Below are 21,337 nucleotides of genomic sequence, written 5' to 3'. Positions count from 1 at the left end.
TCCATGTTTGAAAATTGTTTTATAAGCATAATTATTTACATATTATATAATTTCATTTAAGTGTGGTATACAACCTCAGTTACAACATACAGGATCTTTAAGTCTTTATTTTTTCTTATTTGAAGGCTGGCAGTTATTTTTGAAAATTCATTCGTTTACGTAGCTGCTATGCGTCATGCACGTTACTCGTACAAGCGGTGACGTTTTACACTTGCTGTTTCTTTCGTTATAAGATCAACTTGAGTATGTGAAAAAAAGAGAAAACAATTTATATTTAAATGCTATTATATGATATGCATACTACGGGCTAATAAACCCACTCATTTTTTGAGGTATAAATCGCCAAGATATCCTCTACAAATGTTGTAAAAGTATAATTGGCGGACACGTTTTTTTATTAAGTAGATTTGAAAGGCGAAAATATTATTAAACGCCTAAAAATGCAAGTGTTAATATGTATGCCAAAGTACAACTGCAAGAACGTCAGTGAAAATATGCATATTTTTATTTTGGTAGTATTAATATTGGGTGTGACATTGTTTAAACAAATTTTGACATGTATAATACACGTGCTTATTGTTGTGTCACGTCTGAATTCAAACCCATGTCTTCCCGGTAACCGACTGTACTTGTTTGTTCACGTACCCTAGAATTTCAACAATAAACACAATATATATCGGGATCGTAAGTTAAAATCGTTTAATTTGATATTATATTTAATCAGCTGAAAACTCATTTCAAGACGCGGTAATAGTTATAGAATTATGATCTATACGTCCATGTCACAAAATCAACTTGCGTAGGAATTGCTAAAGTAGCGCGATTGTACCTTTACACTTGGAATAAAAACACGAAAATCATGTTAACTGGTTTTGTATTGATTAAACGAAAAGGTAATTGAGATATCTAACTTGAAATCAACAAGTGAAAAGCCGTACCTCTATTACCCTACATGGCACATAAAGGACGTATTGTCATGTAAAATAGGAAATAAGGAAAAATATTTAATAAGATTTAAAGATTTAAATTTTATTGCTATGATTTGAAATTTCTTTACCCGCTGAGCTGAGTGAAAGATCGAATTTAATGGATTGAAAACGTATCAATTTCCTCACACCTCTATGCACTTTTTAATTTAATATAAAGTATAGTGCTGAGATTTCCATTTCTTGTCAAAACCAGGTATATATATTAATATACGTACCTGTCAAAACTCATCCCAGACGCATTCGAAACATTGTCATTATCCGGAGTTTGACGGAAAAGGTCGAACAAACCTGCGCGTGCAATCGGCACGAAAGTAGCTCTCGCGTCTTCCCGTTGCATGCACGTCGCCAAGAGGTATGTACGTCAGTAAACGTCACATTGGAAGCATCAGGACTTCAATTTATTCCAACCCTCTGCTCCAGATGTCTTGACTGATACCGAGGGGAGAGGCTCTTAGAAGCGGCTGATACGAACCGGATGGGTACTGGTGACTGGCATGATGGGCTCTGAGCTTATAAAGGTTTACACCTTTGACAGGATACCTTTTCATTTCGTCACAGGTTACTAAATGTACGTTCTATGCCTCACTGGCTTATGTACGTTGACTTAACTTTATGCTCAAAATTAAGTTTATATTTATATATATATTTATTTATCTATTAATTAATTAATTAATGAAATGTGATAATTTAAACCCTTGGCCTGTTGGGGACAACTGATTCTACCCATGCGACCAGTGCAGGCACATCCGTGTGTCGTCTGGTCATTATTTGTGGCAATTCACTTGGTACATCTTTTGTGATTAATTATTGTGCGCAGTGCACTTGGTACAACTTTGGTGAATTTTTTCCTTAAAAATAATGAATTTATCCAGACTGAAACATGGGCAAATCCATTTAGGATATTTAGCATGATATAGGTGTACATTGTATATGTTACTACGTGTAATACTTTATAATTTATAAAATATCTTATTATTCAACAGTCATTTGAGCCGCGTCATGACAAAACCGCAGTCTGATCAGGATCCATGCTGTTCGCTTACAAACCCTATAACAAGTAGAGAAACTGATAGCGAACGGCATGGATCCTGATCAGACTGCGCGGATGCGCAGGCTGGTCTGGATCCATGCTTGTCGCAAACGCACTATGTTGGTTTTGTCATGACGCGACTCATTTGTTTTTGTTTGTTTTGTTTATGTTGTTGTCTTTTGATAAGGATTCTAAAAATGCAGTGTTTCGGCCAATAAAAATGCCTGATTTCCTTATTTGCTCAGTTTGCTATATTGGCCCTGTTTTCTCTCGTATTAGTCTGTTGGCCTTATATGTTCAAATATATTGGCTCGAAATCTCTTTTACATACGGGGCATACAGAAAAGCTGACTAAGAGCCAGAATTTTATAGTTAATTAATACAATAGAGTGTACATGTACCATATAAAATTCCAAAACCATATAATTCTTTAACCATAATATCAAAAACTATCATATAATTCTACTTTACCATATAACTCTACACTGCAGAATGCCTTTTACCGTAAACTGTCCTGCAATTGGATACAATTTATGTTACATGTCTGGTTTTAGTGGACAATGCGTGCAATATCATTGAGACAATATATCTTCTATAATATAGAAAGATATTGGCTAGATGACGTCATAACATAACAGAGATCTGGACAGCAATCCTCATTTTCACCAGAAACTTTTTTCATCCAATTTGATTTATTGTCACAATGTCACAGACAATGGAACTAAACGGACAATGTTACAGACAAACTATCTTGTTTTATACGTAGTTTTTTGTGTGTCTGTTTGTGGTTTGTAAAAAACAAGAATATTTCAAGTAACCAAACATGAAAGAACGTAAATTATATTTGGATCATTCGGCTGAAGATTCGATAACGTGCAGTACTGTTATATACGGTGGCACAAAGGTGACATGTGTGTGTGTTTTTATTTATCTCGTGCGCACGAAATACTATGTCGTGGCCACGAGTTACTAAGTCGTGGTCTCGAGATAATTAAGTCGTTGGAACGAGATGCTATGTCGTGGCCACGAGATACTTAGTCGTGGCCACGAGATAGTTAAGTCGTGGGACGATAGTAGTATCTCATGGCCACGACATAATATCTCGTTCCCACGACTTAACTATCTCGTGGCCACGACTTAACTATCTCGTGACCGCGACTTAGTAACTCGTGGTCACGACATAGTATCTCGTGCGCACGAGATAAATAAAAACACACACATGACACCTTTGTGCCACCGTAGGTTATACGAATAGACTGGACAAAATTGGTATAGACAGCTGTTCTCTTGCTTAGCACTCGACCAGGGATACCTTCCTGACATGAAAGACTTCGTAGTGTCTGGCGAGTTTGGAATCCCTCTAATGGGCAAGCGACCTGAACCACTCGGGTAGGAAATTCCCTGAAGAATGTTTGAAAGATTTGCTCTGCTTGATATTGTTCCTCACTTTCAACAGAATTCACAGAACAAATTTAAATGGAATATTGGTTTTAGTATAACAGTAAAAAAATGGATCCCATACACGTTGGGGTTTTCACGACCATTATTCAGTGCCACGAAGTTGGCGGAAAGGGCCGAGCTGTTGCGATTGCTCCAAAGGGCTCTATCTGGATAGAGTTGTCAAGTCTGATGAAAATAAATTATAGACATTGTTTTAAAACAAACTAGAATTAATCGTATAGATTGATTTATTGAAAATGTCTTCGGATGACTTTTATAAATGTCGTTTCGAATATAATATTTCACAACTGTCACCAATTGTTGCGTCTTTTATCCGCTTATTGGTTAATAGGTAAGTAAGTTAATATGTGGAATTGTTTATCATTGCGACTTATGTACACAAACATTATAAAAACTTATTATAATACATCAAAGACCTCGCGGTCAACAGGACCTGGAAGTCACATTACATCTGGATTATATGTAATTCCAAAACTAAACAAACATTACAATTTCGAGATAGCCCATTGATTGGTATGCACAATGCCTAATAAATTAAAATAACATTATGTCAACACAGCTAAATGCATTCATAGCATATATAATACTAGTATTATGAATAAGTATATGCTAATCGCCTGCAAAAAATGTTGTTGTTGTTTTTTTGTGCATCCGTGTAGATAGATTCTATTCTAAAGTGGAGCAGGTCCTATACTTGTTGTTAAACTTCTGTAATATTTGCACGAAATATCTTTGGTCGCAACGGAACATTTCGGGCGACTTCAAAAACTTGCCGGTGATTGCCATGTTGAACATTACGATCCGGTGTATATGTTTTCCCTTTAAATTCAAAGTTGTTGTTTCTTGTTATATGAATAATTATGAATAATTATACTGTTAATGAGAACAAATAAAATGTATTAACCGAGGCCGCAAATTTTTAATCAATGTAACTTCTGTTTTACATCAAATTCCATTGACTTCCTTTATTTTTAGCGCATGATTTGATAGAGAGTATCAAGTCATATTATAGCATCATGAAAACTTTGAAAATGTATTTAAAAGTAAAATATTGTTAAGTTAACAAAGAGAGTAATTTACAACTTGCAAACAGCACTAACAATCCACGCAAAGTACGTAAAAGATACGTAAAAATATGCAAAAAAATAGTACTTATTGTGTTCATGCAGTAGAGATATAATGGTTAATAATTAATACTGCAAAACCAGTTAATAATCACACACAATAGTTTATTACTTGAATCTTTTTTTTTTTGTCTTAAAATTTTCTAAAATTTGACTTTCTTGATATTCTTATTTTGGTTCTTCTGGAGGCATGCAACTTTAAAGGTTGTTAAAAATTAAAGAATTATGCAACATGAATGATATATATACAAATGAGCTTAAATTTTATGACAGTTGATATTTTAGTTCAATCTTTTAGCAAGGGTGACGCATTCTAAGGCAGTATTTTACAAAAGTTCGGAGTTTTTTCTTGATTCAGTCATATCACTTTCAGTGTTGTTGTTGTTTTAATTTATACGTTTATGAAGTGGCAAGAAATATAAGGGATGCAAGCAATGCATATTTTCCAAATATATTCTTTTTTTACCTGCGGCGTTTTTTCTTCTACTGTCCTTCAATGTTTTGTATATATTTCAAACAGTGACGTAAATAGTAGTGCTCTTGAAGTTGTAATAAGCTATTTAAGTTTAAGTGATTCTTACGCAATATTGTCAATAATGATTAACTGTAAGATTATTTATTTACTGGAGTTCAAAACAGATACCCAAAGAAATATAAATAGCAACCACAAACTTAACACATGTCAACACCGCTTAGAAAAAAATAACTGAAATTATTTATTTTAATTTACGACGAAATGTACATGCATTTCAATGACGTCTTATGAAAGATCATTGCATACATCGCTGGTTTTACATAATTCTGTTATTCATGCGTGTATTTATCAATGATATTTTTTATGCTGACTGAGCAATTAAACATTCAATTCAACTTTAATATTTGTATAAACAAGGGTGGAATGAATTCTTATAAAAAACGCTCATACTGGGTAGCCACTTCCCAGAGATATACATGTACTTAATACCATCTCTGCACTTCTTTGTGAAATAGTATTTCGAAGCACAGACACTTTATAAATTTACTACATGTATTAAAGATATACTATGCTCAAATGTGATTTTTAAAAATATTAATAATTTCTACACAGTCTCTTTGTATGTATAAAATAAACATCATTTAAGGTAGATATGATATGTTTTGAACTCTACACACTATAGGTGGTCATAATATGAATATATAGTGCCATTAAAGAAAAGACCAATTTTACTTGACTCGTAATAGAGAATGTAGTTTATTCATTATTTTATTCAAATTAAACATATTCAGTAAGAATTCCATGGATTTCAATGCATTTCTAAGATAAAAATATTTTACCCAAAGATGAGCATAGTATATCTTTAACATTGTCAGATATTTAGCAATTCTTCTTTATAAGTTCAAATCTCACTACCCGTGCTTCATTTCATACAATTTATTTTACTATATTAGCATGTACGCGTTACCTCCCTTTCATTAATCGTTTTTATTTCTTTCATAAAATTACTCCCATCAATATGATGTGAATTCGACCAATTTCAAGCGCACTTTTTTTGCCAAAACGTTATAACAAAGTACTCATTTTAATGCCGGGTTTTTGTTGGATGGACAGGATATTTGTTATTTCTCTAAAACGCAAAAAAAAACCAACACATATCCTTCCTTTTAATGTCAATTAAGTTCAAATATTCTCCCAATCTGTCAGCTAAAATCAATTAGATAAAGACTTCTGTAAGTTTTTAATCCTTTTTGCTAAGCAGATGTAGCTAAAGACAATTTTGATATAAGACATAGTCAATAAAAGCATTGTTTGTTGTTGTTTTCACTTCTATTTTCAATTTAACTTGTATAATGGGCGGTTCTTTATCAAGTCGTGTTTATAAAAAGAAAATAGGCGGATCGTTTTATGCTAATTTAATGATAACATCAAGGCTTTTCATTCACTGACGTCATGAGAAACCGTTATACGTTGCCAAGCAACAGTATGTCTAACCAATCAAAGCGAGTATCTCCCTGTCAATCATCCATGGTTCGCGCCTAAGCGGGACGCGCCAAATGCCCACCCACGAACGACCAATAGATGTTTAATAGAAGTAAGCGAGAATCCCACGTGTGTTTAGAGTTTTCATTTGTGCAGTGTAGTTTAGTAGAGTAGAATCTAAAACATTATGAAAATGGAGTCTAACGGACCTGCATCCCCAACTAATGGGACTGAGGAAATACCAAATGATCCCGGGTAAGTTCTTATTTTAATTCGTTACATTGACATATTTCATTGTTATCTTTGATTTCATGTTTTTGCCTTTCATCTTTACCGACAGTGACATTTAGGTCATAGGTTCACAAAATTCAAAATGGCTCTTTGTTTATCAATTTCTACCCGTTTCTTTTTACAGGAAGATGTTTATTGGTGGCCTCAGCTGGCAGACCACTGCAGGTATGCAATTTTGACTGATTTCACCTGTTTAAACCGATTGATCTCGCCGCGTACATGTATTGTTTACATTTGTTAATTACGCTAAAAATCCCGCGAGTCATGCGGAATTCTCGATTGTCATCGTTAAATTGCTAAGCTGTAGTACCGTAAATCTGTTAAAATTCACGTTAATGTATTTTAATTTCAGAAAAATTAAAAGAGCACTTTGGTAAATACGGAGAAATTAAGGAATCCATGGTTATGAAAGACCCAACAACAAAACGTTCAAGGTGCGTGTATATTTATAGCCCTCATAGTGATAAAAAGGATGTAAAATACACCCTGGATTGTGGTATGCCTGAAGTAATTAGCTTCAAGTATTTCTCAGCAAATAATAATCAAAAGAATTATTTTGGAGTTGGTAATGCATTGTACTACACAGGTAGTGTATAGGAATAAATATTTTATAATATATAAGTTGGACTATTTTCTCAGCAGTAAGTATGTAGTCAGCATGTACCTAGATGTAGGTAGGACTAGCTACTAAATCCAAGGCAATCCTGCTATTAAATGTTCAATTCTATCTTTAAATATTTGCTTAAGCATTAAGACAAATATTGCTTTATATTTATGGTGATCTGAATCAGGCCATTAAAGAGTTGTAGATTTAAGCTCTATTTCTCCTGTCACCGTGTAACCATTCAATAAAACTTGGCTTGATTTTGTAACAAAATATTCAAAGGCTGGACGACTGGCCATAAAAATAAGATTAAATGACCTTGTAAATGCCCAGCAATAAAAAGCTAAAAACTGACACAATTCAAATACTAGCTCTGTTTGTGTGTAAACTAAGACCACTGCATAGGAAATTATAGACGCTGAATGACAATTAAGTTGACTGTTTTTACACGTTGCCATTAAAGGAATTGATCGCACATCCAGAGGAGAATAATTGAATGCCCTTGGGACGTCACACTTTATTCAATGTCCACTGGCCTAATTAGGGCAAGAAAATGCTTAAATCTTGTTTGAGAAGTATTCTTTAACCACAGATAGTGGTGATTAAGAAATTTGCCTTTTTTATATGGAAAATGTATGATTTTTTTTTTTGGAAAGACACATTATTATGCAAAGCATCAACACTACTCCATCATCCATGTTTATAGAGCTTCGATTTTTAAAAGCCTATAACTATTCTCAGTTAAAATGACAGCATGGCTGTGTGCTCAGTTTTAATTGTATTGGCAGAGTGGAGAACATGTTCTCTCTCTTTTCTAATCAAATGTGCTTACAGTTGATGAATGACGGGGAACAAGATTGCTTCATTAATGAAACAAGTTCTGTATGCATAACTTCCAGTTTGGTACAATACCCAGATAAAAATCAATTCTCTCTTTACATGAATCTACTGTCTCCAAAATTGGACTAGGCTATGTAACAAGAGTCTCAATATTTTCTAGGAAATGTTTTCATTTGTAAGCACACCCACATTAAAACATGTACAAAAATATTGTTTAGGCCTATATTGGCATTATATTGCACTTGACATTGGCCTTGCATGTTGTATGGCTTTTAAAGGAGCTATATACTAGCCATGTAATTTAGACAAGAGAAATGAGGTGGCTTTACTTGCAGTTGACTTATTCTTTGATTAGAAGAGTAGAAAAGTTCATAATACTCTAATTGCCTTTTACATTAAAAGAGATGGGGGTTGGGGATTCGGGAAGCTATTTTATTCTCAAAGATGTACTATAAAATCAAAGAATGGCTAATTTTTACTCAGTGTTGATATTTTTAGTGTTCTATATGTTTTAATCCTTACTTGACAAACTTTTTATTTATTTTATATGAGTCACTCTTTATTCATTACACAGCCCCTGATTTACATACATATAAATATATACTTTTGTGTTGTTCCATATATGAGTTACTGTACCAACATTTCAGATTTACTTATGCCTCGTTATCAGTGTATCTTGACAAGTGCTATCTTAATTAATAAAGTGTAAGTCAGGCAACATGGACTTCATGACATGGATCCTAGAACTGCTTCTGAAATTTGTTTGTTATTGCAAAATAATTATTCATTTTTGCAGAAAAATACCAAAAATGTTTATGCTTTAATTTTTCCCCATTTATTATATTCTTTACTCTTCTGCCAAGCCCTAAATCCTCACTTCTCGGTTTATTTCACCACAATAAAGTTTATATTGTAAAGAAATCTTTGGATGCTGAAACAACACTAGCATCTGCTAACTTCTTCTTTGAGTTTTATTTATAGAGCTTTATTACTAACGAAACAAAATTACGACTATACATAAAGATTTTAATTTCAAGCACGTTTCAGCAATGCATTTTCGTTTTAATTGTTTAAATGAATACTTAATACACATTAAGTTATGAACACTTTGTTGTAATGGTAAAGAACTATCATATTTTCCAAGTATAATAAATATAAAATTATCAATTAACAAATTATATTGATGCAAAGATTTTTCCTTATAACGGCATACATTACATCTACAAAAAATTTCAAATCTCACAAAAAAATTGAATGGGTCATGGGAAAATACTTTACAATAATAGTTAAAATCCATTTATATTGCTCCATAGCAAAGTTAATGGGAGTGATCCTTTGACCCATAAACGCGTTTGAACATTAAGCTAAAGAAATGTATTATAGTTACACAAAACGATTTGGGTATGATTAACACATGTATGAAAATTTCAAAAAGTTTCAGAACAATTAGTCAGTCAAGAGTTTATGGTATAACATATAAATTGATGCCCCTTTAATGTCATAATTATGTCACATTTTTATGGTCAGCCTAATATAACAGGATTGTTGCTGTTGTAATTGGTGTTTTTAATGATAATTTAGATATGAAACCTTTATTGCACTTTTTTATACTGATTTTTATCGGTATATATAGTCAGCATTGAGTACACTACAATATGATTCAGAAATCAATTTTATACGTTCATTTTTTCTTTTTTGATTATTTTACAATCATGAGCCATCATGAAATTAGTTATCGTCTAACACTATACATTTTACTTTTTTCTATATGATTATAGTTTGTATTTTATAGATAAAGCATAAATAATGCTTTCAAGTGAAAGTTTTCTTGGAAATTTTAAGAAATAATTTTTTACTAATTTTTTAAGCAAAATCACTTTTGACTCTAATATTAGTAAGTTGATATTAAAGTTCTAAGACATTTTTTTTGGTAATTTGGTACTTCTGTCAAAATTAAAGAGCTGAGAAAGCAAAACATTTAGTATGCAAAGTTTTCAGATTTTAAGCAGTAATTTTCGGTTTTATCAGTACAACAATGAGTATTTTCTTAGTTTTTGAAGCGGTCCAAATGCATTTGAAACAGGCATTTTTGTCCACAGTCGCTTCAAAATGACAACCCTGGTTTTCATTTTACTCACAGTGACTGTGAGTTATCCAAAAGATGAAAGTTATATATCCTTTCATAGTTGTAATTATGTTACCGATCAATTTCATGTCCATGTTTTGTTACCATGGTTTAGTTTAGAAATGTATACTCGTGATGCTCTATAGAATAAATTGACTTTCCATGTTTTCCAAGGGTAGCGTTCAGTTTAATGGCTCATGTGTGAAGGTATGCATGTAACATCATGACGGAAATCAGGCACTATCATAACGTCAAATGATCGGCGAGAAAAAAAAATTAATTATAAATGAAGTAGAATATTTACAGCAGTTGAAAAAGCTTTGATGTCTGTTTGTTTGTTCAGGTTGACTTGGCACGATACAAGAAATTCACATTAAAGCTAGTGGGCACCACCGTCCCGCATCGGTGCTCGTCAACTGCGACCTTCGAGAAATCTATTGTACAGTTTAATTAGAGTTAAAAGGATGATAGGCAGAAGGTAGTACACACAAAATATACCGAAGGATATAGAGTTTCTGAAATAGTCAATTTGAATGACTTGACTCGAGTTTCATATTTGTACCCGTTAATCTTACGTACAATTGAATGACACATTTTGCGGAACGTTTCAATCTGTGCTATTTCTACTACAGTATATCTATTTCAATAGAGGGGTTAAAAAAAGGTTGAATTAAACATTTTTAGATGATTTATTTTAATGCACGTTTATATCTTCTCACAGAATCATGGTCGTAAAATGTTTGAATTGCTCCAATATGACAGTATGTCGTTATGTCATTGATTCACAAGGTCAGAAGTCCCTAATCACCAATACCAGTTGCATAGAATTTAAAAGCAATGCTGCACTTTAAGTTGCTCTTAAAAATGTCACAGGTTTATTGTTTTAACAGATGACATGGCACAAAAAAATCGGCATTTCGTTTTCATCGAATCTTGAATTTTTTCAATATTAATGGTTAATATCTTTCAAATAAACTATTACTTTAGTTGGACGAGTGCAATGACTTGTTTGCATGCTGAAAGTCATTAAGGTCTCATTTTTAAAAAAAAAGAAAGACATAATCCGTTACATGATCGTCTTAAACATAACAGTTTGTCCTTTCTGAAAAAGAATCGGAATTTCTACAGAAACTGCAGTATGATATTCATTTTAGGTTCATTTCCAAATGATTATGATCGTTTGTTATTGAGTAAACTCAGTAAAGTCTCGGCCCCTTCATAAAACCCCTTCATCAGCAATTTCAAATGTGACGTAATGTAATACAACCTTGAATTGATAACTTATAACACAAGGTCGTGATGATGAGTCAACTCAAATCTGTACTAACTCGAGGATCTGGCTGAATGAGTTACTATGAGCGTACACTCGTTCTTTGAAGGCCATGATGCATTGAGTTCCTTCTTTTACTGCTTCGTATTCTACGATATTCTTATTACCCACTCACTTAACTGTTAAGTGTTTTCCCAGCATACCCTGTTCGGAAAACGTAAAATGTTTCTGTGGCTTCCGCATTTTTGCCTGAATTTATGATAGTTACCAGATCTATAGCCCTGATAGGTTTTTCAGTTTAATCCCCCTAGCTTTATCATTATCATCAATTTATGTGACCTACTGTTATATCATAGTTAATAGGATATAAAATCAGTTCAGTCATAAGCTGCAGATTTTTGTAAGAGCCAGATTTTATGTCGATGTAAACGAGATTAAGTACCTGTAGAATGCTTGCTTAATTGTTCTTTGCATCGTACAGTATGTGTTACAATATGCTCACGTCTTTGATGTTACATAAATCGTCATATGTACATGTTTTTTTTTTGTATCATTTAGGATATTTACGCATACCTTAATACATGCATTCCTGCTGAACGTAGCTGGTTTCACTGGTACATGTGTTCCTATGTTCAAAATGTAAAACGTTAAGAAGCCTTCGTGTCGGTGAAAAACAGTAGTGACTCAGCTAGACGGTAGCTCTTAAACATTCTTCAATCTCGCAAACTGGGACCTGATTAGCGAACTGAAATTGTAATCTTATCGTGAAACGAAGGGTTAGCGGTCTTAACCTTCACTAGTTTTCCTTTCTTTATCTTTCCATATATATTGAAATGCATTTTTTGCATGCTTGAAATTGACAGTAAGTACTCTTTGAAGGGTAATTGATATGGGGAGTTTATCATGAACCCATATCATGGGGCCGCCATTGCTTTTAAAACCCGTAAATTTTTAAATGAATATAAGAACTAATCTGGAGATTACGTTTTATGATAGGGCTTTGGTTCACGTTTGTTTCCAAGATAAAAATGTAATATTTGTTTAAAATTTTCTCCAAGTTAAAGGTCCACCTTGCATCGTTAAAGCCTACATATATGTTAAATCGTGAATGTAATTGCAATATTTGACTGAAATCTTGCATTGTGACTTACACGAGTAATGGCCCTTTCATTTCAAGCTATGAAAAATGAATATTAAATGTAAATATAGAACACTGATCCATTGTGTTCTGTGTACACACAATTTTCGGCCATTGTTCACTGTGAAATTTTTCTCTAATACGCTGTGCAAACAATTAAAGCGTTCATTAGCTCCTTTCAAATATTCACCGATAAGATAAAATAGTCTAGAGTGAAAAAATAAAATTGGATAATGGCTTATTTGCGTATTTTTTAAGAGTCCTTCACAGTTCCCTTTCAAATGGGTTCTATTATAAGCGTGTATTACCTATTTATTGCAACCATTTTCTATGATTGAATGTTTTAATGGGTTATATTGAATTGTTGTGTTGCAACAGAGCTTCTTGATTATGGTCAATAAATGTGTAAAACTTTTATGATTGATAAAATTGTATGAAATATCATTTAAATAGAAACTGTTTAAAAATGGGATCAAATTAAGTTTTTGAATAGAAAAAGTAGAATATGGGTCATATGAATTTGCAATATAAGATAAAAAATGTCAAATTTATGAGTGTTTTTAGGTTATTATGCGGGTTAATAAAAACTATTTAGAAATATCTTTGTTGATGCTATTGTAAATTTAACACAAATCAACCCTTCAGTCTGAAAGCGAAATAAAATTAAATTGCATTTCACATTAAGAAATATTAATAAAATAATTAGTTCTATTTCTGGTTTTCAAACCCTAAAAAGACAGTTTGGTAATAATTTATTATACAATTATAATATTATATAATTACATATTTTGTAAGAAAATTAATGTTTTGAAAAAGCAGAAAGGCTGGTAAAAAGTCAAGGGTTGGCAATTAAAATAGAAGTTTAATAGGGATACATAAAACAGAACTTTTTTGGGCCTAAATTTATAGGAGCTGCATATTCTCATATTTATATTTTTTTCCCCACTTTCTTTAAAAAATAGTGAAATGGGAACTTGGTAAAGATTGCCAGACAGTTATAATAAGATTGTTAGTTTAATTTTGTGGATGTCTGTGTTAATGCATGCCAACATACTTTTTACTTCCCATATTTGCAATTTTTCCCAAAAATCAGGATGGGAAGGCCTCTTCCCAATTAAATGAGAAAAAAACTTTCAGCACAGAATCAAACATTATTATAATTAATCAATGACTTTTCACCTTATATAACAGAGGCCTCCCAATTTAAATTTTGTGTTAAAAACCATGCAGTTTTCCCAAAAAATCTGAACTTATACCAGCTTTTTTACTTCCCAGATAAGCAATATTAGCTAAAATTTTCCCCCAAATCAATAGGCTATGTACTCTTCTCAATTAAGTTTGTAAAAACACTAAGTTTGAAGTATAATTGAAAATTTGGAAAATATCTTAAATAATATAATTGAATTTTAAGAACGTCTTAAATGATATAATTGTAGAATTAGAGAACATCTCCAATTGCATAATTGAAAATTTAGAAACATCTTAAATGGTATAATCAAAGAGTTAATAAAAAATCTATAAGAATATCTTCAGAAGTCTTTAGAAACTTTTCCTTAATTTAATATTTAGGTCTACTGGTGCCTTGGAAAAGTGTCTTTATAAAAATTTGAGCGAAAATAATGAGTCCTGTATTATGTAAATTAATTTGTCTTCTTTTAATTAGAAAACGTCTTTGTATGGTTTCAAAAACACAAAAAAAACCATTTATTTTTGCATTTGTTTTTCTTGCCATAAATGGCAGTGTTCTCTGTTTTGTTCATGGTCATTGAAAGATACCAGTCTAAGATTAGATTATTTAGAATTATCTCCTTTTTCTCTAGCGGCCTGAGAGAAAACATTCCCATATATATAGAGTCACAGTACCTGTGCTCGACCAGCCCAGATGCTCGACCAATACTTCAGTCTGAAAGCGAAATAAAATTAAATTGCATGTCACATTAAGGGGAAATATTAATAAAATAATTAGTTCTATTCCTGGTTTTCAAACCCTAAAAAAAGACAGTTTGGTAATAATTTATTATACAATTATAACATTATATAATTACATATTATGATATGTAAAAATCAGAAAGGCTGGTAAAAGTCGAGGGTTGGCAATTAAAAAAGAATTTTAAGGTAACAGGTACACAAAACAGAACTTTTTTTGGGCCTAAATTTATAGGAGCTGCATATCCTCATATTTGTATTTTTTTTCCCACTTTCTTTAAAAAAATAGTGAAATGGGAACTTGGTAAAGGTTGCCAGACAGTTAAAATAAGATTGTTAGTTTAATTTTGTGGATGTCTATGTTAATGCATGCCAACATACTTTTTACATCCCATATTTGCAATTTTTCCCAAAAATCAGGATGTTAAGGCATCTTCCCAATTAAATGAGGAAAAACTTTCAGCAGAATCAAACATTATTATAATTAATCAATGACTTTTCACCTTATATAACAGAGGCCTCTCAATCAAAATTTTGTTTTAAAAATCATGCAGTTTTCCAAACCAGCTTTTTTACTTCCCAGATAAGCAATTTTAGCTACAATTTTCCCCAAAATCAAGAGGCTATCAATTAAGTTTGAAAAACCACTAAGTTTATAATATAATTGAAAATTTAGAAAAGATCTTAAATAATAATATAATTGAATTTTAAGAACGTCTTAAATGGTATAATTGTAAAATTAGAGAACATCTCCAATTGCATAATTGAAAATTAAGAAACATCTTAAACGGTATAATCAAATGGTTAATAAAAAATCTATAAGAATATCTTCAGAAGTCTTTAGAAAATTCCTTAATTTAATATTTAGGTCTACTGGTGCCTTGGAAAAATGTCTTTATACAACTTTGAGCGAAAATATTGAGTCCTGTATAATGTAAATTAATTTGTCTTCTTTTAATTAGAAAACGTCTTTGTATGGTTTCAAACACACAAAAAAACATTTATTTTTGCATTTGTTTTTCTTGCCATAAATGGCAGTATTCTCTTGTTTTGTTCATGGTCATTGAAAGATATCAGTCTAAGATTAGATTATTTAGAATTATCTCCTTTTTCTCTAGCGGCCTGAGAGAAAACATTCCCATATATATATATATGTATATATCTCAGACAAAATTCATTTTGCCCTGCCTATAAACAAAAAGATGAAAAATATATTTCCATGGCTTGGAAATTCGTGTCATCCGTTTATGAAGAAAAAATGAAAATTCCCTGAAGGAAAAGGATTAACTGAAAGAAAAGTAGGCTTTCTTAATCTGGTTTTAGTTGTGCGATAATTTCGATTTTTATATGAAAATACACTTTTTTTTGGACAAAATTAAACAGATATTATATTTTGATTTGTTTGGTCCTCTGCCAGCCTGCCTGCCTGCTTAGCTCAATAGGTCACTCAGGTTTGATCCTTCGGTAAGACAAAATTTCTCTGTGACAATTACTAGATCCCAAACATTACAGGTTAGTTATCCAGGAAAGCTGGTTTAAAGTAAACAGTTGAGATATGACCAAAAATGTGAAATTGTATTAAAATTGGTGTTAAAACAGGCAGGTCTTTTGAGTAATGATTTGCTCAAAACTTGGAATTTACTTGTAGTAATAGATCATCTACATGTAGAAATACAAACAAACAAACCACTCACACATCTTTTGCAATAACCATTGACTGAATGTCTATATCAATGGTAAATATTTTTTGAAAAATATGTGATTTTCAATTTGAAGAATATCAGTTGCAAAGTCAGTCAAAATCATAGAACTGTAAGAAAAGTTCACTTTAGTGCTTCTTGTCTGCTCTTTAGTCTAGTTTGTTCTCGTGGGATGTGTCTTAAAGAATAATTTTTAATGTCAAATGTATGATATTTCATTAAATTTATGTTGTTGTTTTTTTTCAGGGGATTTGGTTTCGTGACATATAAAGACCCAATTAGTGTAGATCAGTGCTTAGAAAATGGACCTCATATACTGGATGGAAAACAAGTAAGTTGAAAACCTTGTTTATTTAAATTATAAATAATGGTACTTGAAAATAAGAAAAGTTTAAAAGCTTTCAATTTTTCTGATCTAAAAGTACATCTATATATTAATGAAAAATACAATCAGAAAAAAGCCTCATAACTGGCATTGTGCTAGAAATCTCCACCTTTTTTGGGCAATTTCCAATAGTTTTGTAAGTCGAGGGAAAAAGTGCAATAGTTTGCCTTTATTTCATGCAAATTTTATTTTTGAAAAGGGAGATAATGTTATGTCATTCTCTTTTCACAATGTCTAAGATATCTGATATTAAGCTTTCATAAGCTGTGAAGTTTCTTGCATGAATTTTATACATTGTATACCAAGTCAGTTGTAAATATTTTATAATATGTACTTGGTCAAATGAAAATGATAGTAATCTGTATAGAGTAACTACCATCTGTGAAGAGATGTTTGCCTTGTAAGACATTTTTATGAGCATGATCACTTCATCTTTGATAGGCTGTTTGAATAAAGTCCACTGTATTTGCACCCTGAGATGACATTAAGAAATTTTAGACCATGTTTATTCTTCATTGCTTTATTACATGTAACTCTTATCAATGGTATATATGAGAAATCGGGTCATTATATATACGTTATGAATTCATAATATAAGTTACACATTAGTTTTTGGATAGGTCAGATTTATGCTAATCTATAATTATACATGATGTTGATTGGTCGAAAAAAAGAGAAAAATTTGTTGTTCTGTCACTATTGACTTGTTTTTGATGTTTATATGACCACTTTTGTGAGCTATGTATACAGTGTTTATTGTCAGTCAACGAGGTCAAATATGGCTATATTTACTGTCATAAATTAATAGATTCTTCATGTAGAAGACGGTTTGTTTGATAAGCTTTTTCAACTATAATTGATTGACGATTGTGCATACACAAATGTTTACACCTGTGTACTTTCTACAAGGTCTACTGAACGCCATGAATAGATATTTAGAACTGAAGCCATTATGGCATTTTGTACGCTATTTCCAACTCAGGAAGGGGGCTTAAGTTTTCTCAAACATTGTGTGTTTACTTATTTATTCAATAAAACGAACCAACGGTTACATCACAAAAGAAAAGTTCGATTTCATATTTATTAATATTTGCCAATGATTGCGGGTTTGTAAATTTTGAAAAAAAGAGGGCGTCACTTACCATTGTTCCCCATCTGCTACGTAAGTCCCTTCTGTACATGTTCAAATAGAAGCAGCGTGTTTAAAACTCTTCCAGTTCAAATTTTCAAGTCAATTTTCTTTGGACTGTTAACGAAGTCGCACATTTACATTGTAGCATATTTAATATATACGTGTCTCCAACAGTATATACATAGGACTGATCCTGCCACATTTTGTGAGATTTCGGTATCATATAGATGTCAAATTGTGTCAGGAAGGAGAATATAATCGTTCGAGTGCAACCGATTTTACGCACCTGACCGCGACACTTAGGACTTGTTTTGTCATACTAGTTCATCTTTATACATCTTTTTGTGATAGATTTCCTATGGTTTCACATCGACATTCTATTTACTAATTGGGCAAACGGTATTAACTAAAGCAATTTTAACTCGACAAGGTGGATTTTGGTATATTTGAACAACACAGTGTTATAACCAAACTAATTTGTTTGCATTTTCGTGTTAAACCGGTCGCGGGAGCCTTGGAATATAATTAAAATTTATTGAATATATTTGCCAGTTCAGAATAGAGTCAAGAATGGAGAACATTTATTATGTCTATCCACAGGTTGACCCAAAAGTGGCGTTCCCTAGAAAAGCACAGCCAAAGGTAAGCATTTCATTTCCAATTTTTGACTTCGCTCTGATTAATTCAAGTTTAATGCTTTAAACAGTTTTCTAAGCTATGAATCATGATATATATTTATCACAGTGTTCAACATGATGAAAACATGTGCTAGGTATACAACGTGAATCTTAATCTTATAATTATTTTTTTCAAAGATAAATTGTTAAAGGTTGTCGATAACATGTATATAGACAGCAGCAGTTGTGCTTTTGTTCACTTCTTTTTTGCGATCCACTTTCATATTCATTGACAGAAGTTGTTGGGTTTTTCTTCTGTTGGCCTGCTGTCATCAGATTTAGTCAGCTTCGTATGTTTTCATTTCTTTGATCTTGTATTTCATATTTTCGTGTATTTATCTAGCATTAGTGTTCAGGGCCATAATTCCAAACACAAATATTTTCAAAAATAACATCGATTTATCCAACTGGGAATTAGCAGACTGGCAAAATTCCATTCGAGATTTGATTTTTCTCATTTTCTTTACTGTTTTGGTTTGAAGCAATGCTTGAACTGATGTTTCTGACAATTTCTAAGTATTACACTGTTATATTATTGCTATATATGCATGTTTTCTTTCATGAAATGGAAGGTGACAGTTATTAAGGAGGTAAAAAAATGGTACAAAAAAGTTATACTTTATGTAAATATGGAATAAAGTAATATACAAAGGGTTAAATGCAATAGTGTCCTGAACTTTATTAATGTGCATAAAGTTTAATTTGTGTTGTTGTTGTAAATCTTGATATCAATGGCATGGGGATCGAATAGGGGAAAATGTAAACTGGATAATGAGTTTTTCTTGAAATGATGTTTTTCTTTATTACATTTACTTGGTTGATATTTATAGTAGTATTTATGGTAATATTTTCTAGACATACAGGCCTCATTGTTATGACAAGGGAAAGTTTTATGAGTTTTTAAATAGCGAAGAACCATTTTCCCTTGATAGTGTTCAATTAATTTGCTGGTTCAGTATGAATTGAAAATTTAATCTGAAGGAAAAAAAGAATAAAAAAGATTTCTCATTTGCTTACTAATCTGTACGTGTCTTGTATTTCCACTGGGACATATAGCTTGTATGTTGTTTTTTTTCTTTGGCCCAGAAAATGAAATCTTTTGATAAAGTAGAACCTAAAGCACTGGAATAGATTGAAAGTGAAGCAAAGTTATTTATAAGATAGGGTTTTTTTTATGTGTGCGAAGCTGTTTATGTAACAATAAGAGGAGATACGGCAATGTCATGGTTTATTTTGCGTTTTTTAATTCTTAACAATTTATAAATTAATCTGCATTTCATGGCAAAGTAAACACGCACTCTTTCATATTCTCTGCCTATTTTTTCGTCTGAACCAGATGCCATTATGTATTTCTGTTGGAAACAGGAAGAAACTGTGCACAGCTGTTTTCTCGATTTTTGGTTTTTCCAGCACGAGTGCGTTCAGTTTTTTGTTACTGTTTAAAATGCGTCTAACAGAAGTATTGGCTACCAACGCGTTAATACAATATGGTTTCTTCCCCCGAAATATTGAAGCATATCTGTAGTTTAGATTACATTGGCAGCCCTGTAGATAAATAAAAATCTCAGGGATTCTTTTCAGGGAAGAAAGTTTCCACTATTCGACAAAGGTCCAAGTTCTCGCAGAAATAATTTAATGAATCGGTCTTAAGGCGTTTAATCTAGCTGCAACATTTGCTTAATGCTGAGGGTATTAAACCTGTCATCTGGGCATGCGAGATATGTATTTTGTTGGCTTATGTTTAAAGTGATTTGTGTCTTAGAATATATCTATATTTTCTGATGGCTCTGAATATTCCATGTTTTAATTGTCGATTGGTTGGAATATGATTCAAAAGATCATTTCTGGCTTAGTGTTAGGAATTTATCCTGGTCAAAAGAGAAGGAAAATATTATTGAAATTAATATGAAAATAAGAATACAAATGTAAATTATTTATTCTTTTTTTTTCTATAATAAAAAAACGGTAAATTGACAAAAGAAAAAAAAACCCACACAATTTTATATTTGTTTTCATTGTTACTTTAAAAAGGCTATAATTATAGAAACTTAAGGTCAATGTTGTACTATTCCTTTAAGTCGTCTGCAACTTGGTATTTAAGAGGACGCCATCCTCCGCTTCAAGGGAAACTCCCTGTCTTCTATATTATAGGGATATACATATACATGTCCTTGATACATGCCGCATGTTTAGTACACATATTAATATATTATACCTTTCAGTAATGTATAAGAAGTGTTATGATGATATTAAGAAATTGGGTATAAGGATGCTCAAGTAGAACGCACCAATTTGTCAAACAACGTATAATGTCATCGCTCAAGATCAAGGCAAAAATACGAAACTCTCGTAGACAGACTTCTCTTTACTGTTTTACGAACATTTGTAGCGACTTAGCTAGATAGGTATCATGGTGGGGAGAATTAGAAAAAAAACAGGCTCGTTTAGCATTCCGAGCAATTCGGGGAACTGTTTGCGTTTTCTCTTTGATTTATATGAAGATATAATGATGAATTCATGATAGTATACACCTTGCACAGTATGACACTAGTTTGATGTAGTCTCTACGTATTCTGAGAATCCTGCGTAAGTCGATGACGTACTCGGGCCTTTCCTATTTCCTCGTTCACATCGTAACATAACAATATATTTATGACGTGCCCCATAATAAAAGATTATATAAAATTT

General features: G+C 32.0%; 1 protein-coding gene across 4 annotated transcripts in view; it reads left to right on the top strand.

Moving 5' to 3' along the window:
- Positions 1-6,653: 6,653 nt before the first annotated feature.
- LOC132757688 (RNA-binding protein Musashi homolog Rbp6-like) overlaps positions 6,654-21,337 on the top strand; it is a 110,090-nt gene continuing 95,406 nt past the window's right edge. For 2 of the 4 annotated variants that reach the window (XM_060749045.1, XM_060749041.1), the window contains exons 1-5: positions 6,655-6,816; positions 6,977-7,017; positions 7,205-7,286; positions 16,702-16,786; positions 18,573-18,614. In XM_060749045.1, the coding sequence (XP_060605028.1) occupies positions 6,749-6,816; positions 6,977-7,017; positions 7,205-7,286; positions 16,702-16,786; positions 18,573-18,614 (318 nt within the window). In that variant the 5' untranslated portion in view covers positions 6,655-6,748. Of the gene's footprint in view, positions 6,817-6,976; positions 7,018-7,204; positions 7,287-16,701; positions 16,787-18,572; positions 18,615-21,337 lie in introns of all 4 variants that reach the window. The other 2 variants (XM_060749043.1, XM_060749044.1) reach the window with 2 other exon arrangements.

This window comes from Ruditapes philippinarum, unplaced genomic scaffold (assembly GCF_026571515.1).
Source record: "Ruditapes philippinarum isolate M1 unplaced genomic scaffold, ASM2657151v2 ctg29_1_1_1_1, whole genome shotgun sequence".
Classification (NCBI taxonomy): domain Eukaryota; kingdom Metazoa; phylum Mollusca; class Bivalvia; order Venerida; family Veneridae; genus Ruditapes; species Ruditapes philippinarum.
Note: the sequence above shows the minus strand (reverse complement) of the source record. Positions and strands in the feature narration are given on the sequence as shown.